Source organism: Antechinus flavipes, chromosome 4 (genome assembly GCF_016432865.1).
Source record: "Antechinus flavipes isolate AdamAnt ecotype Samford, QLD, Australia chromosome 4, AdamAnt_v2, whole genome shotgun sequence".
Lineage (NCBI taxonomy): Eukaryota > Metazoa > Chordata > Mammalia > Dasyuromorphia > Dasyuridae > Antechinus > Antechinus flavipes.
Genome location: NC_067401.1, coordinates 340979411 through 341006794, shown reverse-complemented (window position 1 = coordinate 341006794; position 27384 = coordinate 340979411). Strand labels below are relative to the sequence as shown.

The following is a 27384-nucleotide window of genomic DNA, read 5'->3' as shown; positions in this document are numbered from 1 at the left end:
GAATCAATGAAAAAAGTGAAAGTGATCTAGCATTCCAGATTTCAAACTGTATTACAAAGTGCTAATCATCAAAATAATCTGGTACTGTTTAAGAAATAGAATGGAGAATCAATGGAATAGATTAGATATCCAGTATGCAATATCACATGTCCATAGTAATCTAATGTCTGATAAACACAAACATCCATGTTTTAGTGACAAAAACTCACTATTTGATAAAAAAAAATTGCTAGAAAAATCAGAAAGCATTATGGTTGGAATTAGATAAAGAGCAACATCTCATACCATATATTAACATAAGATCAAAATAAGTACATGTTTAGATATAAAAGATGATATCACAAGCAAGTTAGAAGAGCAGGAAAAATTTTACCCATCAGATGTGTGAATAAACAGAAGTGAGGACTGAAAAAAAAAAGATAGAGGGGATAATGGGATATAAAATGGATAATTTTCATTTTTCATTCATTTTTCAGCTGTGTCTGATTCTTCATAGTTCCTTTTGGGATTTTCTTGGCAAAGATTCTGCCGTGGTTTGCTATTTCCTTTTCCAGCTCATTTTACAGATGAGAAAACTGAGACAAATGATGTTGATTGATGTGTTCAAGATCACAAAGTCAACAAATGTCTGAGGCCATATTTGAATTTAGGAATATGGGTATTTCTGATTTCAGACCCAACACTCTATCCACTGTCCCTTTGTTTTTATTACATGAAATTTAAAAGGTTGTACACAAACAAAACCAATGCAGGCAAGATTACAAGGAAAGCAGAAAACTGGTGAGAAAATATACAGCAAGATTCAATCACAGAAAAAGGAAAAGGATCTATGTATCAAAAAAAATATTTATAGTAGCATTTTTCTTAATGGCAAAGAATTGAAAAGGAGATACCAATCAATTGAGGAAAGCTGAACAAGCTGTGGTATATGATTGTGATGGATATTGTTGTGTTATAAGAAAGAGTGACCAGGACAGTTTCAGAAAAAACACTAGAAACATCTATGCAAACTGCAAACTGGTGTGAAGTAATAGGAGCATAACTAAGAAAATATTGTTCACAATAATAGTAATATTTTATTTTGATCAACTGTGAATGACTTAACTATTCTCAGAAATATAATAATCCAAGATAATTCCCAAGGACTTGTGATGAAAAAAGCTATCCACCTCCAGAGGAATCTAAATGCAGATTAAAGCATAATTTTTTTCACTTTTTTCTTTTTCTTTTTTTTTTTTTTTACAACATGGTTAACATGGATTATATATATTTTAGTCATTTCAACATGTATACTTGATATACTATTTCTTGTCTTCATAATGCGCGAAGGAGGAATGGTAAGCAGAGAGAGAATTCAGAGCTCAATTTTTTTTTTTTAATGTTGAATTTTTTTATGTTTTTTTCTTTATGTTTTGTTTCTATTTCACAGTATGACTAATATGGAAAACTGTTTCTATGATTGCACATATATAAACTATGTCAGATTTTTTGCTATTTGGGGAAAGTGGACAATCAGGAAGGGAGAAAAATAGAATTCAAAGTTTTATAAAAATAAATGTTAATAATTAATTTAGCCTTTTAACATTTTAGGAGACTTCTCTCTCACTTCCTTAGCCTTAAGTGTAGCATTGCAGGTGAACTAGGATTATTGTAGATGAACAACAAAGGCTATTGAGATTTTATCTAGTGCATCATATAATAGGAAAAATCCTTGTTTAACACTGTGGCAGGGAAGAAGTAATTGTTAAGCACTGTGTAGCAAGTCTAAGACTTTGCTTTTCATAACTCTTTGTTCATCTTATGAAAATTCAAAATGCAGATCCTGTGAATATCTATTCAATTCAGTGAGCAGTTACTAACCACCTAATATTGCATGGTTCTGTGCTAGATGCTGGTTATATAAAAATAAAATAAAGCATCCATGTCCATCAAGAAATGGGAGAGTGGGAGAACATGTAAATAGTTAAATGTACAGCATATTAAAAACACATTAATTTTAGATGGAAGAATTATATTGAATCATGAAAGATTTCTTGGAGAAAATGGCACTTGAATTGGCCCTTGAGAAGAATTAGGGATCTAAGAGATGGAAAGGAGGCAGGAGGAAATTCCAGGTAAGGGTAGATTTATACAAATTGATCGCAAGACTGAAAGGTAATTTCACAAATATTTGTCAGTAAGTCAAATTAGAATATATACATAAAAATATGATTTTATATGAGGGGTTTTATGTGAGGAAAAATAGTATGACATACCATCATATCACTATTCATCCTTAGAATTGTATGGGAATGTAAAGATTTTCTGCTTCAAAACTTTCATTTTAAAATAATTGGGAAAATTGGGCCCCAGAGAGATCAAGTGACTTGCCCAAGATCATACAACAAGGTAGTGACACAATTTGGACAAAAACATATGGTTCTGATTCAACATCCTTTGATTTTTCTATGATGCCATGTTGATTTGAGAAGGGGAGCAAAAATGATATCTAAAAATTTGAATATGGGGCAGCTAGATGGTGTAGCAGATAGAGTGCTGGCCCTGAAGTCAGGAGGACCTCAGTTCAAATCCAGCCTCAGACATTTAATATTTCTAGCTGTATGACCCTGGGCAAGTCACTTAATCCCAAGTGCCTCAGCAAATATATATGTGTTTGTCTGTGTGTGTGTGTGTGTGTGTGTGTGTGAATATGAATATATCTCATGAGATTTTTCTTTTAGGAAACCATTAAATATTTATTTAATTTATATGTCACTCTTTCCTAAGTTTTACATTTTTCCCACAATGAAAATTTCCAAATAGTATATTTAGTGACAAATTTATGCCTATAGAACTCTGGTTATATTTATATAGACTCCCACTCTCACTGGCAGTTAATTATATGTGGAAGTCCTTATTCCAACTCCCACTCATACTAACAAATCAAGTTCCCAGAACCAGATTCTATCTTCCTCTTGGGATTTTAAGGAAAGAGGTTCTAATGCTGTAAGGAATAGTCTCCTTTCTGCTGTGTTCTCCCAATAGTGATTGCCAATTACAGTTACTGTTAACCTTTTTAACATTGAAGTGACCCACTAATTGGCATCTATGACTTGATTAATTAAAAATCAATTATCTTTGGCAAAAACATATTACGGAAAAGATAAAATTTGAACAATGCAAACATATCTTCCTGAACTGGCAAATATATCTTCCTGAACTGCAGGCAAATCTTCTCTTATACCATTTTGGTCCTTGAGAGATCAAGCTAAAACTTAACATAGTATCTACCTAGTATTCTCAGTCAAGTTCACTCCTGAATATGATATAGCCAATAGATGAGATAGTCCCCTTAGCCATTATTGCTCCACCGCTATTCTGAGTAAAGTAAGTTGCTACTCATTGGGCTTGACTGATGCATTCCCATTTCTGGCCCTATAGGGGGTTGCTCTTGAAGTACATAACTTCAGTTGTCACCAAACTCTAGTGCAGACTTCCTACCTTTTGAAACTCTCTAGGTCATGGGAATATTTAATGCATCTTTTTCAAGCATACCAAAAAATAGACATAACAGAAAAGCAACAGCAAGGTCATGTGATTACCAGTCTTGGCCCAAGTTGAATGTTAGGCAACTGGCAGCAGGAGAGCACTAGCATTGCTTCTCTTGCCTACTACTTCTACAAAGCAGAGGTACACAGTAGTTTTTAGCTCCATACTTGAACATAGCCAGGGAGACAAATGACCTAGTTGCCCTTTGGTTTTTGTGGGTTTTTTTGCATGTCTAAACAGTTCTGGCTTACCAGTCAAAAAGATGGGAAATAGTTATAGAAATGTCTTGGCATAATTTGGAACCATTCCCAAAGGATATAAAACGACATATCCTTTGATCCAGCTGTGTCTGTATCCCAAAGAGATCATAAAAGAGGGAAAAGGACCTAAATATGCAAAAATGTTTATGGCAACCCTTTTTGTAGTGGCAAGGAAGTAGAAATTGGGTGGATTTCCATCAGTTGATGAATGGCTGAATAAGTTATGGTATATGCATGTAATGGAATATTATTGTTCTATAAGAAATGATGAACAGGCCAACTTTAGAAAAACCTGGAAAGACTGAACTGATGCTAGGTGAAGTGAACAGAACCAGAGAATTTTATACAAAGTAACAACAAGATTATATGATGATCAGCTGTGATGGGCTTGACTCTTTTCAACAATAAAGTGATTCAAGGCAATTCCAGTAGACTTGTGATGGAAAGTGCCATCTACATTCAGAGGTACAACTGTGGAACCTGAATGTGGATCAAAGCATAGTACTTTTACCTTTTTCTTGTTATTTGTTTGCATGTGTTTTATCTTCCTTGTGCTTTTTTCCCGCTTTTGATTAGATTGTTCTTGTGCAGCATGACAAATGTGGAAATATGTTTAGAAGAACTGCATGTTTAACCTATGTTAGAATGCTTGCTATGTTGGGGAGAGAGGAGGGAGGTAGAGAGGGTGAAAAACTTGAAACACAAGGTTTTGCAAAGGTGAATACTGAAAACTATTTTTTCATGTATTTGGAAAAATAAAATACTATTTTAAAAAAAGAAATATTTTGGCATTCTCTGAAGTGGAGTCAGATTGTTCATTACAAATAGACTTGCAAAACATTCAGGTGTGCTCTTAGTTCTAGATTTTCTCATTAGCAACTCTTCATTACATTCATATATTTGAATTTCTGATAGTTCAAAGTGTCTCTCAGTGTTAGCAAATAGTTATAGACCTAGTAGAGGATTTAGGGCAGCATCTTTAAAACAAAAAGTTAAAAGTTCATTTCCCTTCCTCCCCCTTACCTGGAGTCCTTTTCCCATCTTCTTGGATTAAATACAAAGATGAGAGTCAGAGGACAACAAGTATTGCAAATCAATTAGATAAGAAGTTGAAAACTAGGAAAAATTATCAAATAACACCAATATAGGGCTCAGAGATAGAGCCCAAATTTGGTTTCAAGCTTACCAAGATATGTTCAGAGAGAATTCATTATTGTCATTAGGCAATCATTAATCAATAATAGAATCTGTTACTATCAAAGGGTTAACTGTGTTGTATTTGATTATATATTTTGGTTTTTCAAAAATGCATGTCACAAGAAAATCATGGATAAATCAGAATATTATTTGTGAAATTAGTTAAATCTTCTTTTTGGGGATTTGTAAAATCATAACCATGCTTATGTTTCTTTAAAAGCTCAGAATGATATTGTTGTGCAAAGTGTCATGTCTGTTTAAAAAATGCCGTAATGATTAGTTTCCACTCCAGCATTATGTCTTACATGCTTGAGCCTCTGTTAAAAGCCCAGAGCCTATGATCAGAATTAAGCTGCCTACAAATGTGGCAGCAGGACCAAATTGTTGAATACATTGACTCATCGTTGCAGGCTTAACATCATGCTTCTTAGCCTCCTGTGAGCAGTATTTCTTTTCTCTCCTTTTGAAAATCATATCAGGATCTACTTAAAAACATAGATGGCCACAGAAAGGCATTTCATGAGATCCACCGGACCAGGTCTGTTAATGGTGTCCCTGTTCCATCTGACCAGTTAGAGGACATGGCTGAAAGGTAAGGGAAATCTCTGCTTTTACATTCAGCTCTCTCCTTTAAAATACATAGTGAATGCTTGTTGCTTGGCATTTTTTAGCACATGTTTTTCAAATCATAACTTGCTTGAAGGGAATAAACATGAGAGCCAGTAGCATCCCACGGTTTTCTGATCTTTGTGCCAAGACAGCTAGGTCTGATCTATCAATAATGGAAAGGAATAAAATTAAATGTCCTTGAAAAATAAGGGAATGAGTTTTTTTCCCCCCCTCAGAGGCGATATTGTTATTCAGAACTGTAAGGAACATTATGTAATGTTGCAAAAGGAAACAGATGAAGGATGAGTTGGCAGAGGAAAGAATTAAGCCAAAGATTTGAATTTATGATTTAAGTGTACAGAACTAGGAAAGGAATGCTTTTTCTAAACCAGTCCTCAAGCTAGTGAAGCAGCCAGAATTAAAAGGACCCTTAATCATTGCATTATGTTTTGTATTAAAAACAGCTAACACCTAACAGGTTAAAAAGCATCACTCTGTTACTATTGGTAACATTCTCTAAGTGGAACATATTTCATTTCTAGGTTTAATTTTGTTTCATCTGCTTCGGAACTCCACCTAATGAAAATGGAATTTTTGGAATTAAAGTACCGGCTGTTATCACTGTTAGTCTTAGCAGAGTCGAAGTTAAAGTCATGGATCATCAAATATGGAAGAAGGGAGACGGTGGAGCTACTTCTACAGAATTACATTGTAAGTCATGTTTCTTTCAAATGAAATGCTGAAAACTTATGAATTTCATTTTTGAAATTAAATGAAAAAAGAAAACCATCAGGGAATATTCATTAAATCAGATGTTATTCTATGACCTTTCAAATTATTTTAAAGTGAGACGTTTATTTGTTAACCCTTTGTAATCAGGTGAAATTGATGGCTTCCGAATGCATGATTTTGTTTCTCTGGGGGCACTTGCTTAGATGTTCCACAGGATGTCTACAGAGCTTATCTACTGCTTTTTCAGCTTATTGTAGAAATTATACTTACAGGTACTAATCACATCTCTGTAAACACTATCAAGTGCTATAACAGATCCAATCTTCCCATGTCTTCGGGAAATGGTTTACTCTAGAGTAAATTACAATTAACATGTAATGTTATGCTGTGTTCTATCACCCAAATGATAGTCAGCATCAGTCAAAGAAGGCCAAATAAATTTTAATATCAATTTAAGTAAAAATATGTTTAGGAGGTTAATTAAGTTAGTGGAGAAAAGTCATATAATGAATTCAGTTTCCTTATCATTATACAGCTAAGTGGAGTAGAGTATTGGATCTATAATAAGGAAAGTTTGAGTTTAAATCTGGTCATAGACACTTCCTAGCTGTGTAACCCTGGGCAAGCTATTTAACTTGTGTCTGATTCAGTCTTCTCTATTGTAAAATGAAAATAATGATAGCATCTACCTTCCAGGATCAAATGAGAAAATATATATAAAGTGCTTAGCACATAGTAAGTGCTTAAATACTTTTCTCTCCTTTTCTCAACAGAAAAATTAGGAGTTTGGACTATATAATAACCCTACAAATTTTACTGGTTATATAAGTTATAAAGTTAATTACAATTTTTTTATTCTTTGCAATTTTGGATTATCTGATTTTTTTTTTAAAGAAAGGACCTGGGATTTCATGGATATAGAGAATTCCCAGTACAAAAACTCCCTTTATAAGTTGAAGCTATTCCTTGCTCTGCAACTAAAAGTTATAGTGAGTTTCCTGGGTTCCTGAGAGATTGTTATTTGCATAGGGTCACAATAGATGACACCAATAGGTGTTTGCCTTAGTTTCAACATCATTTCAGTATTTCCACATTATATATATATATACATACATATGTATACATATACACGTGTAATATGTGTCTCTGTACATTCAAAGACACATGCAAATTCATATGTAATGATAAACTATGCACTCTGTAATGAGTTTTGTAACTGTTTTATTTTGCAACTATTTAGTGATAATCAGACTTTAAAAGATAATATGACATTAATATAAATGCTAGTTATTACTAATGTACCAATATAGTAAGGTTAATAATGTTCTTTAAACTCCTTGGCAGACAAGTTATATAAATGGTGAATTATTAATTACTCTAAAAGATAATACTTACTGCCTACACCTCAAAGTTCATATGAGGTTTAATAAGTTGCTAATTTTCCAATGCTTTCTAATGCTCAAAATGAGTGCTTTAAAATGCAGAAATTCATAAATACACAGAGGCTCAGGGAACTCAGCCATTTTTTTTCTTATTTTGCTCCCCACAGTAGGAGCTGCTAAAGAACTAGCAAATCATGGCTGCACAGATCTTTATTCTCTTGACTCATTAGATTGTTTCAAGTTCTGTACTTGCTATTTACAATGGTCCAGACTATTTCATTGAAAAGCCCAAAGCATTAAATACACTTTGCTATAACCATGTAAACTGTCTCACCTCAATATCAAATCCATTTACTATATTAGTGAAGCAATTATAGTGAGATACATACATAAACACATATTTTATGTAAGTAAAGAATTCACATACATATATGTATATATACACGTGTAATATGTTTCTGTACACTCAGAGACACATGCAAATTAATATTTGTTTATGCTGAGCTCTCCACTGAAGCAATATGCCATAACTAATGCAATTATAAAGAAAAAATGACTTTATGGTAGGGTTTTCTTTAATTTGCTTTTATTAAGCAAACATTTATCTCAAAATTAGATTCTAAACTATTTAGCAAGAAATTACTATGTATTATACTTCTCTAGGTCTACAACAGAGAGAACTATATTAGTATTAGTGCTTGATAAGTGATTGGTAGGTGCTTCTTAAATATCTATGGAGTTGTGTTATGCTATTAATATTTACTCTAATGAATTTTGAAGCTATGGTTTTCATTCCTATTGGTAGTATTCCCTATATGTATTCTGCTTTAGCATCTATCAAATTTGAACAACAAATTTACCTCTTTCCCAAACTCAACTATTCCTGTCTAGGCCACTGTCATTCTTCTAATTGGTGAAGTTTGCATCCTTTGGGTCTTTCTCTGTCTTGACTTTCTCTCACTCCCTATATCCCCCAAAACCCCTCAATTCTTCACATGTCTGTTCACTGGACTTCAATGACTTTAGAAGAGAAAGCGAGCCTGATGATTGAGCAACTCTGCCTCATTTTAATCTCATTCATGTGCAAGTCAAGACATCAGTTTATGACATTTTCAGTCCCCTTTAATGAAGGATGAACAACAAATTCACATCTGTTCACTAACAGAATTATCCTAGTTTGGATTTTCATCACTCCTGAGTCATTACAATAACTTTCTAATTTGTTTTGCTACCTCAAATCTTGAGTCTGTTCTCCACATATCCGCCTTGCACTCCATAAAATATTTTATCTCTAGACTCACTGCCTTTATCTGTATCTAAAAGTACTCTCTTCTTATCTGTCCCTCTTAAGTTCTTTCAGGGATCAAGTGGAGATGTGGGAGTTGCATGGTTACTTAATTTAATTCACATGGAAAACTAATTTAGATAATTTATTCTTCAGCTATTTGTTTGTTTTACAACATGGTTAGGCAAATTGCTATATAATTGTGAAGCAAGTACCTTATAATTATTGTAATTCACATCTTGGATAACTTTGTATATTTTTCTTTTTTACCTGATGCCAGGAAAGATCCAGTCACATTGACTAAAATGGAGAATTGTGTGGGATTAGAGTTAGAATGTCTTTTTGAAGCACCTTTTTCTAGAACTCCCTTTGCTAAAAGCTTTACTGGTAGCACAATTCATGGTCCTCAATCTTTGTTGGAAGAAAGATCCAGGCAATTATCCAATTAAAATAATCTTGGCTAATAGTATAATTCAGGTTCCCAAATGATTCACCTTGAAGTTGAATATGACTAAAGAATCTCGGGAGGATGTAAAATAATACTCAACATCTACTTATATTCAATTCATTACTTGGCTAAAAGGAACGAACAAAAATAAGGCTTCTAACCCTTGCAAGAGTAAGAATCATGACATCTCAAATTTGGAAAGTGCTTTTAGGTCTACAGAGTTCTTCCCTCAAAAAAAAAAAAAAGTGTGTGTGCACATATATTAACACATGCACATACATATGTATGTATACACACACACATATACACATGAGGGTTTGTATAAATTAGCCTCATTTTAAAGTCTTTAAATAGTTTGTTCAAGGTTACACGGGTGGTAAGCAGCTGTTCATGTATTTGGACTTCATTCATTACATAGTCCAATTATTATATCTATAACACATTAGTAATAATATTACTACTACTAAAGTGGCATATACTAATTTCATAATTTTGATCCAAAGCTGTGATTTCCTCTGCAAGAGGAACTCCTGATGTGGAAAACACATTGAACATATGTATTCTCCATTGAAACATATCAGGATCTCTTCTGTAGCTCATTTTCTTAGAATTGTATAAGACACTGAGAATTGAAGTGACTTCCTCATAGTAAAACAAGGTGTATATAACTGAGGCTATATAACTGATTGGTCTTCTTGATTATAAGTTTAATTCTCTATCTTTTATTCTAAGTATATTTTTACATATTACATATGTTATTGCTTCAATAATAAATATTTTGATAGTATTTTAGAGCTTATAGAACATTTTCTTTACAGTAACCTTCTGAGATACATAATGAAAATATTAATGTCCACATTTTACAGATAATGTAACTGAGGCTTCATGATATCATGCAAGCATAAACCTAATAAGTTGAGGTGCTCAGATGAAAATCTCTCCATTCCCTCATGCTCATGTCCTTAGGTCTCCTAAGAATTGCAGTTACTGATGAAAACAGGCACTGAGTACCTTATTTCAGAAATGAGCAAAGCTTTGTTTAAGGGCAAATCATTTACTTGTTCTTCTAAAAATGACATATTGGGCATCAATCCTTTAGTCATCTCGAAATAGACTAACCATTTATAAACAATGGTCTGCTTGGTTCTTCCTATGGAATTGCCATAAAGGAGTTTTATGTGTACAAATTGAAAACTGAATATTTCTTTACTCTATGGCACAACAAATCTTCCCATTTTACCATACATTTATTAAAACAAACAAACAAACAAACAAACTTTTCTTCCATTGGTAAAATTAGCTTTGCCCTGAATATCTAAATAGTTGTCTAATTTTTCTGTTTTATTGGCCTAGAAGTGAGAACTTATTTTATGTTTTCAAGAATATAATATTGATTACAAATGATTTAAACAATTCACTAATATTATGTTTAATGTTTTGTTTTTGAATTTTTGCTTTTGATTTACTGATATTTATAATGTTTTTTTTTTTAATTTATCTAGAAAAAAACATTTTTTTTCTTGGTTTTGATTTTTCATATAAACTATATACTTTGAATTACTTTGTATCTAGATAATGTGCTAGGTAATTGAAATATGTCATTGTGTAGAAAGAATGAAATTATTTTAATGTATTTTCTACACATAAAAACAGGCATTTTTCTACAAAGGAAATGTTTGAGCACTGTACCATTTTGTTTATAAATTGAAATACCCACAGAGCAGTCACTTAGGAATAGAGAATATTCAGTGTGCAAAGGAATCCCACTGCTGCAACTCAGCAGAAGGTTGAAAAATGTACCTCCTAATTTAGTACTTTGAAAATTCTAGAGCTGTTCTCTCTGGGGATTCTTCATCTTTTCCAGGAGCAAGCCCAAGAGTCATGAAAGAAAGATTTCTTTTCTTAGTACATTAGGAAAAAAAAAACAAATTGAAATAGCTAATAAACACAAAAGAAGTTTTGCATAATTAAATAGTAATGAAACCATTTGAAATATATTTGATGTCCCAAAATTAAAGGGGAAATGACACACCTACTTCCTTTGAAGAAAAAGGTGGAAAATTAAATATGTGTTTGATTTTCCATATAAACATACCTTTTGTCTTATACTAATTCCTTTTTGCCTTCTGATTCCTTCTTTTCTAGTCTTTTATAGAAAATAGTAAGTTCTTTGAACAATATGAAGTGACATACCATATCTTGAAGGAGGCCGCTGAAATGTATGTCAAAGCGGATGGCTCAGGTAAAACATCTTGCAATATCTCCTACAATAAATAGTAACATGATTTTTACATGTATTTCCTTTAATCTGCCTTTTAATTAACATAGTAAGTATGCATTTGTTAGCTGATTCCATACTGGAGCAGCTTTGACCTGCTGAGTTGAACTCATTAACTCAATCTGAAATATAAATGTTCAAGATCAACATAGAATTCTAAATATGTAAAAGTATCTTCTTTGACAAGAATATACATATTATACCATGCTATTCTTTGTCTGACCAAGAAAAAAAAAAGTAATGATTTTCAGAAATGTACTCAATAGCATTTATAATTTGATAATAGCAAAATAGTTGGAATGACAAATATTATGATCATCTGAAAGTAAATCTTAATTAGTGAAAAGATATAAATATATTTTGATATCATATTATAATTCAATAATAACATCTTTTGTTGATGAGATTGAAATTTTCTCAATTTCTTTGATCTTGGGCAAGGCATTTCGTCACAACTCTCCTGCTTCCCTATAGGGAAAATTGAATCAGTTCCTAAGATAGAGGTATGGTAGTCATATTCTGTCTATTGAAGAACAGAGAAATAATTATGACCCATCCTAAGCTGATCGAATAATAGAATTTATTGGACAGTTTATAAAAACCATCAATGGAATTATGAACAGAAAAAGCATACGCCATGCATTTTGGCCTGTCTCATATTCTGCTCAAGAAAATGAGATCACAAATGATTCCTAGTAGGTAGACTCTATCCAAACAATTATCCTGTCCTAGATGGCTACAAGACTTAAGAGCAAATAGAGCTAGTTTATAGAGAATTGAGCCAAAGGATGTTGATGCATGGGCAGACACCAATCTGAGTACTGAATTACAAACCTTTCCCCAACCTTCCACATCTCTATGAGCTCATCAAATTGTATTCAAATTAAATAGCAAATATATTGAGACTAATAAATCTGTTTGGTTCTGGTGATTCTAATCTGTTTTTACCAGCCATAGGTCATTGTACCTGTTAACCACTTACTACTACAGAGTAAGAAAAAGGGCTGAGATCAGATTACTTGGACCAATAGGTAAAGCCCTTTGGAATTTTTAAACTAATCTCCTAATATAATATTATTTGCAATGATTTCATATAATAGACATTTCTTACACATTTTTAATATAAAAGCAATGCTGGTGAAGATCTAAATATGAATTAGTCAAGATACCTACTTTTAAGGTGTTTATATTTCAGTAGAGGAGAAAGAGATGTAAGCAAATAACTGTAATGTAATAAGTACCACAAGAATGATGCAAACAAGGAATAAATGAATTCTGAAAAAAAGTGGATCACACCAAAGATGACTAATTAGGGAAGGTATCAAAGGAGAAGTAGTATGTGAGATGTTTCCCTGAATGCCAGAAAAGATATTTGGAGATGAAAGTACAGGGCACTGCCAACTCTTGATGTGTCATGAATGAATGGTAGGAGCAGTAAAGCAGACTATATAAGAAAAGAAAAAGGTATTTGTATGTGTAAGTTAAATATGCTTTGACTTAAAATAGTAAACTTGGAATAATTGCAATTATTAAATTTTATTAATCAGATGACACTTCCAGATAAGAAGGCAAGAAAAACAAAACCCATGTTACAAATACATGCAATCAAAAAAACTATCAAGTCCTACTTTGAGCCCAATCTATATTTATATCTGTTTTTATATTATCTATGTATGTGTATGTGTGTGTGTACACACATATATATCACCAGACCCCTCCCTTCTCCCAGTCCATAACCTCTCCTACAAAAAAGTATTTCATAAATTGGTCATTATTTTGACTGGAGTTCTGGCTTTGGGGTTTTAAGAATTTTCTTGTTGAAAAGAGATCTAATTTTCTTTCTTGCTCCTGATGGGAAGAACATGATTAAAATTTATTGAAGCAGGTTTTGCTTTATAAGTTAAAAAAATTCTTAATAATTAGAACTGTCCAAATGTAAAAAGATATATTTTAGGCATAACATATTGAGGACCCTGTCACCTAAAAATATTAGGGACATTCTGGATGACTACTTACTGAAGACAGTGCAAACAACTTCTATGGGATTGAATCGGGATTGTCAGATGAATTCTGAGGTCTCTTCGTACACTAAAAGTATATGATTCTGCGATTATTTATATTGGTTGACAATATGTATCAAACAAATATTCATGTATGCATATATAAATACATACATTATACATACCTATACATGCATGTATGTATATATATACATACATGAATCTATAAATGTATATATGCATGTGTTATGTATATACGCACATATACAAAATTTCCCTAATGATCTCTCAACAATCTTTTATTTATTTAGGCTTTAAAAAATATTTTGAAGGGATAAAACTCAAAAGTACATCATCAAATAACAGTCTACAAATGCTTAAGATTTGTATACCACTTTGATCCTTAAGATTTGTATACTATTTGCATACCATTCATGTCTGTAATGAAGCCATGGTAAATATTATAGTATTAATAATAATAGTGTGACAACTGACATTTCTATGATGTTTCAGGGACTCAAAGCACTTAGTATACTTCATCAGTTGTTGAATGTCTTAATGTTTTCTATGCCCATCTAATGAAAGAATATTGTTGACATAATGTTTCCACTTTAATGTAGGGTTCTTGAAACCTTCAGTAAGGTTTTAAATATATATATATCTAGGATATACTGCAACATATTTAACATATATAGGATTGCTTGCCATCTAGGGGAGGGGGTGGAGGGAGGGAGGGGAAAAATCAGAACAGAAGCGAGTGCAAGGGATAATGTTGTAAAAAAATTATCCTGGCATGGATTCTGTCAATAAAAAGTTATTATAAATTTTAAAAAAGGTTTATATATATATATATATATATATATATATATATATATATATATATATATATATATATATAGAATGTATTATTAATAAATGCCTGCCATTTAGGTATTAATATACAGGAGCCAAATCTAGACAAGCTTATTACCAAAATGTTTGCCCTAAGTATAGATTTTGGGGGGAGGGAGGGAACAATAATTTTGAAATGTCATCTATGAAGCTAGAGGAGTGCTAATCTGGAATATCCACATCTTTTAAAAATGGAATTTTGAAGTATGGAAATAATTGAAATAATATATAAAAGTAATATATATGTTGCAGCTAAAGGAGGAAAATGCTAGCTAATATCAAGATTTAGTTGATTCTGTTGCTGTGAACTGTGGAAGTTTTTTTGGTGCTTCTTTCATTGAACTTTGTTTTTTTGAAGAGTCAAAGAATCCATGCAAAATTAGCTCACTGTTCTCTTTCTTAGTGATGTTAGCCCATGCTTAGGGTTAATTTCAATAAAGCTTGTATTCTCTCCTTAGATGTTGACAGAAAATACTGCCTAATGATTAAAGTCAACTTCTAAAAGAGAAATTAAATGAGAAAAAGACCAAATTAAGCAAGTTGTTAGACTGTATTGATAGTTATCTACCTTATGTGCATATATACACTTATACTACAACTGATTATACTAATTTGCACATATCACAATATACATCCTTTTCCCCAAATAACTGTAATAATATCTCAACAGCTTAGACAAACATTTGGGAAGATCAATATTAATTGGTCAAGTATGAATGACATAATATTTTAAAGAATATTAATATCACAAATATTAAATACTTCAAAGAACTATCATTTAGATGTTATTAAGTACATGTATTAAACAAAAGTAGACTAGAGAATTTTTGGCTAATAGATGTTACATAGAATAGTTGCTTTTATAAATAGATAAGAATAATTAATGATGGTTTAAATAATTTTATAATAGTTTTTTATTTTGTTCAAAATTCATGCAAAGTTTTCAGCAATCACCCTTGCAAAATCTTGTGTCCCAAATTTTTCCCTCTCTCTCCCCCAACTCCTGCTGCCTTCTCCTAGACAGCAAATAATCCAATATAGATTAATCTTTTAAGACATTAGAAATTGCTAAAAAAAAAAAAAAAGAGGATGGGGAGAAAGGAACAAGCACTTAGCACATTCTAAGTGTCAGTTATGCTGTTTAGCACTTTACAAATAAAACAATCCTCCTAGGTAAGTGTTTTTATTCCCATTTTACAGTTGAGAAATCTGAGGGAGGCAACTACTTGCCCTGAGTCATTCAGCTAGTGAATGTCTAAAGCTAGTTTTTGATCTTAATTCTTCCTGACTGGTGTTCTATTTATTATCAGCTTGCTGCCCCAACAGTTTTCTATTGTGCTTTCTGTAATCTTGTTCACATCATTAATCTGCTCAGAAAACATTTTATTTGGAGCAACTGTTTTAGAGCAGTTTATCTGGAATATTAAAAATACTTAATTATTGGAATATGAAATAAAAATGTATATTTTGCATATCATAAAATTGACTATATTATGGTTTATTATGGTATAATTCAGATGACTATTTTGTCCTCCTGGGGATAAAAGGAGGCTCTTCAAATTTGGATATTTTTAAAAAGGACTGCTTTACTCCAAAATCTGGTTAGCATATGAAATTACAAATTTCAATTACGATTGTAATTGTAAAAATTACAATTTATTTAAATTAAATTAAATATTAAATAATTTATTATTTGATAATGAAATTATTAACTCATTAAAGTTAAATGAGAGTTATGAATACATTAGGATTGAACTATGAAATGTCTTGAATAGTAACATGACATCATACTTCTACTTTATGCATGACAAAGACTCAGTTGATTATGGTGGTAACCACATTGGTTACAATACATGATATTTTAATATTTTAAGTGCCTACTGCTCATTTTAGTGCTTATTGTCTTCTGTAAAGTCTTACACTGAGACTTCCTTGTGGTGTCATGTGGACCCTTGCTTCTTAAACTTTAGGCCAGCAGACTGCAAGTTCAGATAGGTCTTATAAACTATCATGAAGTTTTAAGTTTGAGTCTAAGAGAAGATTATATGTCTGTTACATTTGGACGAGCTCAGCTAAATCCACAGAGGCTTATTTTCAGACAGCTGTAGAGTTATGAATTTTTCAGCTGTATCAATTTGTGAAAAAATATCTACTAAGGTATGTGAAAACTATAATCAATGTACATTCACAAGGGGAATGGCTGTTTTAATGAAATCACAGCTTCTTGAAGGACTAAAGCCATTTTTCTTTGCACAAAATAATTCATTGCACTTGTGATCTCTCCTTGAAATCAGTGCTAGTCTGTGCTATCTTCCCCATTCCATAATTAAATCACATCACTTGAGATTGTGTTTCTATAATCTTAACAGTTATTCTTGGAAATAACTCCTAGATAAATCTAATGGAATTGTGCTTTATGACTTAGTAAATATTCATCTTTCAAACTGTATTGATTTCCATGCTTTAGGAGGTATTTGTCATTTCAATATTAAATAACTGGTCCTATTAAAATATCAATTGGCATGTAGTTATAACATGTGATATTACTGTAATTATAGGATAGGATAGGAAAGGAGCTGAAAGAAACTTGCCATTGACTCTGAATCTCTCATTTTATAGATAAGAAACTTGGGGCCCAGAGGGGTTAAATGACTTTCCCACTGTCACATAAAGTGAATTTGATAGAGGTAGAATTTGAACCTAAATCCTCTGATTCCAAAGCTATTTTTTTTCCTATCATGTTGATTTGATGTTTAAAGTAAAAACTTCTTTTGGAATCCTTTGTTATTTATGGTTTATGAATTTAGATTAAATATCTCTCTGATTTTTGCCAGGTACAGCTGCTTTCAGAAAATCAGTACCTAAAAATTCCATCTTGCTTCATATATTTCAGTGGAAGAGGCAGAGAATGTGATGAAATTCATGAATGAAACAACTGCTCAATGGAGAAACTTGTCTGTGGAAGTGAGAAGTGTCAGGAGCATGCTAGAAGAAGTAATTTCTAACTGGGACAGGTACAGCAATACTGTAGCCAGTCTGCAGGCCTGGCTAGAGGATGCTGAAAAAATGTTAAACCAATCAGAGCATGCTAAAAAGGTAAGCTGACATCATGGAGTTAAATAGATTACATATGGATTTGGCAAAGAAGAATAACATAGAATTATCATTCACATTTATACCCTGCTTTAAAATTTATAAAGCACTTTCCCCACAACCCTCTGAGGGAACGGATAGAGACAGGGACAAGGTGTATCATTTTATAACAAAGGGAACTACCAAAGGAAAAAAAAATCTGCATTTAGGCATCTTCTAGGCAATTGATAGTTCTATTAGAGAGTAATCTTTGAGTTCTGAGAGGTTGTGACTTTCTCAGGATCACAGGGCCAGTTCTTATCAGCAATTGATGCCAGATAGTCAGAAATTTATTAGGTACTCACTATGTACTAGGTACTGTGCTAAGTGCTAGAAATAAAAAGAAAAGCAAAAAATAATCCCTATTTGCAAGGAGCTGCCAGTCTAATGGGAAAGAAAACATAGAACAATGGTCAAACAAGATATATTCCCAGGTAAATTGGAAATAATCAATAGAGAATAGGCACTAGGATTAAGGAGAGATCAGAATGATTTCCTATAGAGTGTGGGATTTTAGATAGGACTTTAAGGAAGCCAGGGAACCTAGGAGATTGAGATGAAGGGTGAGAGCATTCTTGTTATGAGGGACAGTTAATGAAAATGCCCAGTTGAGAAATGGAATGTCTTGTTTGAAGAAAAGAGGTCAGTGTCACTGACTTGGTGGGGTTATGAAAGACTTTGAACCCAAAAGAGAAGACTTTATATTTGATTTTTAAGTGATAGGAAGTCACTCGAGTATGTCAAACTCCTTCTTTGTGGAGTAAGCATTAACCCAATTACATTATTGCTGCATTAGTATTATTTAATTGGTATGTATATGTCTATATGGTTGTACTTCTGAACACATATAGAGACTTAGGATCATTGGATTTAGAGGTGGAGGTGGTGATTAGACTTGATAAAGATAGAAAAGAATGCTATTCAATTTGATACCAGAAGAACTACCTAGGTTCAAATCCTACCTCTAACAATGTGTATGACCTTGCTCAAATCACTTTACCTTCCCGACCATCAAATTTTATAGGTGAGAAAATGAGGCCAGGAAGAAAGATAAATTACTTGTTCAGTGTCAGATCCAGCAGGTAGCAGAGAACAGATTTGAAGCTAACTTCTTGGATTCTATATTTAGTAGTCAGTCAACCTGTTTGATTCTACTTTTGATTAATTATTTTATGATAGGGGTAAGAAAATTATAAAACAGTATTGTCTTCAACTTATTTATATCCCATTTTGCATTTTTGCAGGTAAAAAAACTTCCTGCTAATAATGGGCCACACCTACGTAGTGATTATCACTCCTAGGTCCTAAAATATTTTGCCATTACTTTTTATTCTGGAAACAAAATTTAGTAAACACACACACAGGCATACACAGAAAAAGACACAAACACACATATACACACACATGCACACACAAACACACACAAATGAGGAATGGGAATTAAAAAGCTTGAGTTGTAGACAAATCACTTAATTTTTAGACTTCAGTATCTTTATCTACAAAACCAGATTCCTGAACTAAATGATTTTATGTCCTACATAGGTGTGATCCATTAATATTACTTTGCGATGATATTCTGGCAATTTATTTATTTAGTTAATGTTTGCTCCAATACTTACAATTTTGTACTTACCATATTTTCACCAGAATTGGAGATATTTGGATGTAAATCTTTTTTCCCATTTTCAGATTTTGAAATTCTTGAGAGAAGAGTTTGAATCACAGATATTTTTGAGTGTTCAATGCCAGCTCTATGACTTGTACACAGTAGGCTTTTATATGTTTGTTGAATTTGAATGACTATTTTGGTTTGCCATAGCAGATGAGTTGGCATGCAAAATATCATTCTACATTTGTTCTCTAAGCTTATATATGATAAAAGAAGAGGAAATTTATACATCTTCTGATGTGAATCAGCTTTCATATAGATGGCATGTTTTTGTCCGAGTTAAGGATGATAGTTTTCATTCCTATTCCAATTTGGATTGTTCTGATAAGGTGGCAATATGCCAGTCAGTGTCATATGTGTCGAAGTTTTTATGAAATAAATTAACCAGAAGCAGAAATGTTCTCTTCTATTTATGTAGGGGAACCTCCTACACATGGGTTATTATTAAAATAAATTTCAAAGGACTTAAAATGCTAGTGAGGTATATTTGGCACCTTTTGTCTATTTGAAAGATTTTTAGTTTGCAAAAAGGAAGAATGGGGTAAAAACAAGAAAATTGAGAGGAGAAATATTACTTTTATGCCAAGTTTATTATTCTGGACTTTTAATGAAGGAGAGACAATCTTAGGATATACCTTAAGAATTCTTGACTCAACTCTTTTTAATTGTCTTTTGATTGTGTTTGTGATATAAATTAATCCACTTAGAATAACATTTAATTTAAAATTTTTAAAAGTCAGAAGAATCTAAATGATTTCTCTCTCTAAAATATTTTCTGATCAAATCTCTTTCTCCCTTAGTTTTCTTATCTATAAAATGAGAATTTTAATAGTATCTACCTGTCAGAGTTTTTTTGAAAATAAAACTTTGCAAAGTGTTTTATAAATGTTAGAAGTAGCTAGCTATAATCTATTAGAGCTCCTTTTAGAGGGGTTAAAATCATGTCTTTGACATGCACTAGATCTGTGACCCTGAATAAGCCAATTATCCTGTCAGTATTCTACTGTTTTAGTAGAGGGAGTTTTCTCAGTTGAGCATTCCCTATGGCAGTAAAATCACAAATCTTATTCTTGTCTTTCCATTCTGTCATATAATGCAAACTTAATACTTATTCAACAGAGATAATTAATGTTTACTATATTCTTGGAACTGTGCTAAGCCTTGGACATACCAAGAAAGGCAAGAATACAGTACCTGCCTTCAAAAAACTCACATTCCGATGGAAATAATTATGCATGTACAGGATGTACAGTATAAATCAAAATTTCAAAAGGAGGACACTAGTAAGGGAAAATGAAATTAAAGGAAAGACCTCTTGCAGAAGAGAAGATTTGAACTGAGTTTTGAAGGACACCAGAGAAAGCAGGCAGCAGAGGGAGAACATGGTTACCAACTATTTCTACTTATAAAATGTCATCTAGAAAAATACATTGATTATCCTCATATCACTATCACAAGCTAATACTATTGAATATCCAAAGTTTTTGTTTTATGACTTATAATGTGAATTTTTATTCAGGATTTTTTCCGAAATTTACCTCACTGGATCCAGCAACATACAACTATGAATGATGCTGGCAATTTTCTTATTGAAACATGTGATGAGACTGTTTCTCGAGACCTTAAACAACAATTGCTTTTGTTAAATGGACGGTGGAGAGAATTATTTATGGAAGTGAAACAAGTAAGTGTTTCTCAGCTACTTAAAATTATCAATGTATTGATCATACTTTGTTATGTTTTTTTAAAGTATTTTGTAATTTTTCTAAGGAGCATATCAGTTACTAAAGTTTGGCCTGTATTCGCATATAATTTTTATAGGTTCTTTTCTAATCTACTCCTTTCTGAATGCTTTATTATATTGTAGAAATGACAAAGACATCTACACATTTATTCCAGGAGAGTATTAGATATGAAAAATCCTTACAACCTGGAAAGTCTTTGAGCACTTCTCTAAAAATGGATGGTTTTCTAATGACCAAAAAACTATCTAAATTCAGCATCTATCCACCATCATGAATAAGATATTTTGGCCACAACAATTCATCAAACTGTCTGCTAATTTATAAAGAAGTTATAGTCTAAATAGGTGAGGAAGATACCCAGAGTTATTAGAGACCCATTTCCTATGGAGAGAATGAGGGAACCTCTATATGTTGGAACATCTCAAATTTACCAAAAATTGATAGATGTGATTGGAAAGAGTAAGTCTGGTGGACAATGGCATCCACATAAAGAACCAAGCTTGTACATGGAATGCTAGACAACATGAAAAAGCCAGCAGTTCAGAAAGGCAATTTATCTAGAAAACTAATCCTGGAATTGAGAGCTGAGTCTGGGACAAAAAAACCCAGAACTTGAGGAAAATCCCTAAGTTTTAAAATTAGAAACAAGATTAAACAAAGGGATAGCACTAGCAATGTTTCTTATGTGAACAATCTATAACAGATTAGTCATGACCCCTCTTATCTCAGTTATTGTCCTATAAGTGTGGTATGAGATAACATGAGTAAAATCACGTATCTTTTGAAATATTGAAGTAATCTTGATTTGTATTTGGTTACCATCTTTTCCCTTTCAATTGCTTTGTTTCAAGGACACTAAAAATATGGGTATATTTAGTTTAAATTTTAGAAGGGGATTGGGGCATTTTCCTTATCCAAAATGCCCCATATCTTAAAATTTATTTCATTTATTTCTCTATAAGCTCCTAGTTTTAGGTGTTACTCTTTCTTACCCATGGATAGTAAGTAAGTTATTTCCTGCCCCAAAATTTTATCATTTTTATGACATATCAGAATTGAACCCATTGATTTTTTTCAATAAAATTTACAAGAGAATAATGATTTCTTGAATTACTGCTGAAAAATGTGTTTACAATATTGTACCTTTGCATTTTTCTTTTTTTTTTTAACAGTATGCTCGTGCAGATGAACTTGACCGGATGAAAAAAGAATATCTAGATAATGTTACCACTTTATCCGTTTTTACTGCTGAGGCCAATGGCAAACTTTCTGAGCCTTTAAATGTTTCTTTTCTTAATGTCAAGATCTTATTTCAAGATTTAGAGGTGAGATACTTTTTTGTGGCATGAAAAAATTTCAAATAGTCTAGTTTTATACACATCTCTAGTTCTTTCCCCCCTTGTCCCGGGTTTATTATAAAATATCTCTTTAGCCTGTCTTCTACACATATGCCTCCCATAAGTGTTTTGACAATTACAAATCCTGGGGAAACTATTCTATGCTATTTCATTTTTTAGCTAACAAATGTTTCTGAATAAATTAGGCCATGAAACTCTACCAAAAAGGTCCAATAATCCATCCTTATCACTTCAAGGAAAATATTCCTTCAAAAATCACATACTTTGAATTGCCAAAGTTAATAATCTTTTTTTTTTTCTGTACTCATATTCCCCCCCACCCCGGCCTGAGGCAACTGGGGTTAAGTGATTTGTCCAGGGTCACACAGTTAGGAAGTATTGAGTGTCTGAGTCCAGATTTGAACTCAGGTCCTCCTGACTTCAAGGCTGGTCTTCTATCTACTATGTCATCTCACTGTCCCTTGTACTCATCTTTTTAAAACATATATAGATAGATTCAGCATTTAACAGATTTATATATATATATATATATATATATATATATATATATATGTACATATATATGTATGTATGTATGTATGTATGTATGTATAATTTTGGTCAGACAAGCAGGGTTAATTGGCTTGACTAAAGTCAAAGTGCTAGGAAGTGTTAAATGTCTAAAACTAAATTTGAACTCAGGTCTTCCTGACCTGAGTGCTCTATTCAACTGTGTCACCTGGTTGCCCCTCAGGATATATTCTTAAGGTTCTGTTCTCAGCCTTCTTTCTTTGTATTCTCTCTTTGTGATCTCATCTGCTTTTACTAATTCACTTATCACCTCAATGCAGTTGATTCCAAAATTTATATCTTTAAGCCAAATGTCCTTAATGTTTTGTCATATGTATGATTTTTCTGACAATCTGGTGAAACCTATGGACCCCTTATCAGAAGAATATTTTTAACTGTATACAATAAAATACATAGAATTAAAGGAAATAGTTTATACTAAAATATAGTCATTCTTGTTATTGTTAATATTATTTATAAATTATTATACTATTTACTTTGAGTGTCCAATGTTTTATATTCAGTTTAAAAAACTTCTTAAGCACCTACTATGTGTGGAATGATGAAGGAGATATAGAATTTAGATAAGAGCCACAGACCTCTCTCTTTAGTTAAAGATTTTATACCAACTTAGCCATAATACTGAATAAAGCAATCCAAGCAGTGCAAAACTAAGTGCTTTACAGTATTTTAATGGTGAAGATTTCTAAAGGTAATCAAATATAGCTAGATGGTACAGAGTGTCTAGATGGTGGAGTTCTAAGTCTAGAGTCAGGAAGATCTGGTTTCAAATGTGGCCACAGAACTTAGCATGTACATGACCTAAACAAGTAACTTAATTCTGTTTCCTTCAATTTTCTCATCTGTAAAATAAGCTGGAGAAGGAAATGGCAAGCCAGTCCAATATCTTTGCTAAGAAAACCCAAATACTATCCTGAAGAATCAAACACAACTGAACAACAATCACAGCACCAACAAAGAAAGTATGGGAGGGCTTTGTGGAGATGTCATTTAGATTGGTCTTTAAAGCAGGAATTCAGTAAGTAAGTAGGGAGGAAAAGGACATTTTAAACTTAAGGAAAATATGAAGAAATGTGTAAAGAAGAAAAACACAGGCTAGAAAAGTAAAGTTCCATTAGACTATCAAAGACCATGAAAGCCATATAAAAGACTTTGAACTCTGATTGCCAAATAAAGAGGCACTGAACATTTCAAGAAGAGAGGTGTCATGATTGGATTTATGGATTTAAGTGAGGATTAGTCTGTCAGAAGCTTGAAGGATAGATTAGAAGGCAGAAAGAGTACAAATGGTAAAAGATTTAAGAGTATATTGATATAGTCTAGACAGATGATAATGAATGTTGATTCTTAGTTTGGTCTCTGTGGGCATGGAGAAGAAAGGATAAATTCAAGATATAATGTGAACTGAATCAACAGGATTTAGTGATTTATGCCATAGAGAAGGTGGAGTGTAACAAGAATCAAAGCTAACACTAAGTTTAGCTCAATACTATGCATATAGTAAATACCCAATGAGATTTTGAAAATTAATTACAATTTTTTCTCAGCACACTATAATAAAGCAGTCTAATATAATCATTCAAATTAATTCAGAAAACATTCTTTCTGTCTTCTTTTAACTCTGCCATAATGCCACATAGACTTGTTTTTATATCAATAATGATACATATAGGTTCAATTGTTTTTACTCATGCCCATTTGATGCCTTGGATGCCATCTTCACAGTTCATTAAATCTTACTTTAGTTTCTTCATTGATGATATCATCTCTCAGCCTATGCTTAAAGAAGAGAAGGCTAATGAAGATAAAGACAAGGAAGGGGAAACCTTAGAAATAAAAAAAAAAAAAAAACTGGCTATATAAAGGCCAAACTATACATGGAAGGAGAAAACAATGATAAATAAGTGAGTGCACAAAAGAAATAGAAGCACAAGGTAAATATACAACCAAAGTGTTGCTGCTGTGAGTCAACTTCTACTTCTTATTGGCAATGTCAATGTAGCCAAGACAGATTTAGATCAGGTCATCAGTGTAGAAGAAGCTAATGTGAAGCTTTGAGCAAATGCCCAGATAAAAAGAAGCAGTATGTATATGCCATAACAGCAACCTTTGCTCTCTACTCAGAATTTAAACACATTTGCTGTTATTGATTCCCAGAATGCAGATGTGTATCATTACCAAAGATAATTATGATCTTTTTTGATCAGGTTGAAGAAGCAGTGGCAGATTTTATAAATGTATAAAAGTATTTTGTATTGTATCATTAAGTTTACACAGGAAACAGTTCTTTACAAGTCCAGACTGCTTTGAAAGACTTTGAGGAAGTCATAAAGAAATCTCTAAGATGTGCTGAAGATTATACATTATATTCCCAGGTATTGACAGATCAGCAACCAATTGATAAAGCTGATGAAATACATGATAAATGCATTAACTTGGAACTATACAATGCCACAAATATGTTCACAATGGTTTGCTTCAGCTTTGGTGGAATCAAGTTCTAGAAGAATGCTAGGAGCTTATTATGAGGGCCACTGAAGTTGACAAGTATGATTTTGCATTTGAAGCAATGGGAACCATTGGGATACGGAGAGGCAACATGGATAAGGCCATATACTTGTTCAAAAAGGCAATTAACCTTGCTCAATTTGAAGCTGAAATGGCATACTTTTATTCACTTAGAGATGCTATTCCCAGAAATATGGGTTAAAACTTCCTATATTGCAAAAACAATTGGGAAGGAAAAATGACCTTCTTTTTGGACATAACCACAAAACTGGAAAATGGTGAAACTTCATTTGTGGGGCTTGTCATTTGCTCTATGTGTTTAGATGTTGTGAAAGTGATTGTTCAAGGAAGTGCAACAGAAAGGGATATCTAAAATAATGGAATACAAAGGAACAAGGAAAAAGGAAAAGAGGAAAGTGTGGACATATACACACCCACATTTTCCACTAACTGGTTTGAATAATTTTGGATAGTGCTATAAAATAGATTTCTTTTCTATGCAACTAATCTCTATGGATGTATCATTTGTTTTTCAAAGAAAAAAATAGTATTTTTTTTAACTAAATTGACCAGTTTGATAATTTTTCACAGTGACACCAATGATGAGAAATATAAATAGCTTTAAATGTAAAGCAACCACAGACTCCTATAGTAAACAATGCAGAAGCAAAAATCTGTTTGAAGGACTAGTAGGCTGGAAAACACAGATGACTAATAGCTAGCTAGCATTGCTACTGTTAGGGGTGTAGACCACTCAAGAGATAAAGAAGGTAAGTTTTAAAAATTAAGACTATTTTCTGAACTTGGTACTGCTAGATTTAATGGTATACACTTTTAAAAGAAATCCAAATGCTGCTTATGTATATACTCAATAAAAATGGAATGAATTGGGGGAACCATTTAGGGTTTTCTTAGCAAAGATTCTGTAGTGGTTTGCCATTTGCTAGTGCAGTTCGTTTTACAGGAAACTGAAGCAAATAGAGTTAATTTACTTATCCAGCTACACACATTTAATAAGTATTTGAACTCAAGAAGATGAGTCTTCCTGATTCCAGGCCCAACACTCTATACCTCCCAACCAGCTAGCTGCTTTACACAAAGTTGCTACTTAATACATATCTGTTGAATTCAAAGGAATAGAATTGGATACTAAATAAATACAAACCCTTCAGTAAGCAGTCAATTAATCAACAAACATTTAAGTTGCTACTATATACCAAGCTCTATTGCCATGTATTTAGATTACAAGGAACAAGGTAAAAAAAAAAAAAAACATTAATATGAGAGACAAAGAATGAACATAATCATTAGAAATAAAAAGAATTCTAATCGGGAGACAAGGAGTATAGTAAATCAAACCTGCATTTTAAAATTATACTTCTTTAGATAAAGTCACAAACATTGATAGTAATTGTTTTTCATTATTAACTTTAGTGGTTTAAATGTAGATTTTACCTCCCAAGTAATGGGGAAAACAGGATAATTTTTATATATTGTCTCTACATGAATGTAATCAATCACAGCCTTTAAAATGGGGAGGAAGATTGTCTCCTAAAGTGCTCATTTTAAAGGTTTTTACATTACAACATTTACAAAAATAGCTGAAACAAATATATGTTTTAGAAATGTAAATCCAATTGCAACTAATTTGAGTATTTTCTTAGTAAGAGGCAATTCATACTATTGAAATCATAGTTTTCATGCTACTTTTAAAATATAAAATCTTTGTTTACTGATTGATTGACATGATTCTTGGCAATGAGTGCTTGTGACTATGGGGTCGTACAAAATT

At 32.3% G+C, this 27384-nt stretch overlaps 1 protein-coding gene and 1 pseudogene across 1 annotated transcript in view; both read left to right on the top strand.

The window, feature by feature from the left end:
• The window catches only part of SYNE1 (spectrin repeat containing nuclear envelope protein 1), a 593997-nt gene that overhangs the window by 197043 nt on the left and 369570 nt on the right, over positions 1-27384 (top strand). The window contains exons 14-19 of the mRNA XM_051997964.1: positions 5465-5577; positions 6137-6305; positions 11587-11683; positions 17504-17706; positions 20931-21095; positions 22329-22481. Of these exons, the coding sequence (XP_051853924.1) occupies positions 5465-5577; positions 6137-6305; positions 11587-11683; positions 17504-17706; positions 20931-21095; positions 22329-22481 (900 nt within the window). The remainder of the gene's footprint in view (positions 1-5464; positions 5578-6136; positions 6306-11586; positions 11684-17503; positions 17707-20930; positions 21096-22328; positions 22482-27384) is intronic.
• Positions 23114-27059, top strand: LOC127562340 (mitochondrial import receptor subunit TOM70-like; annotated as a pseudogene).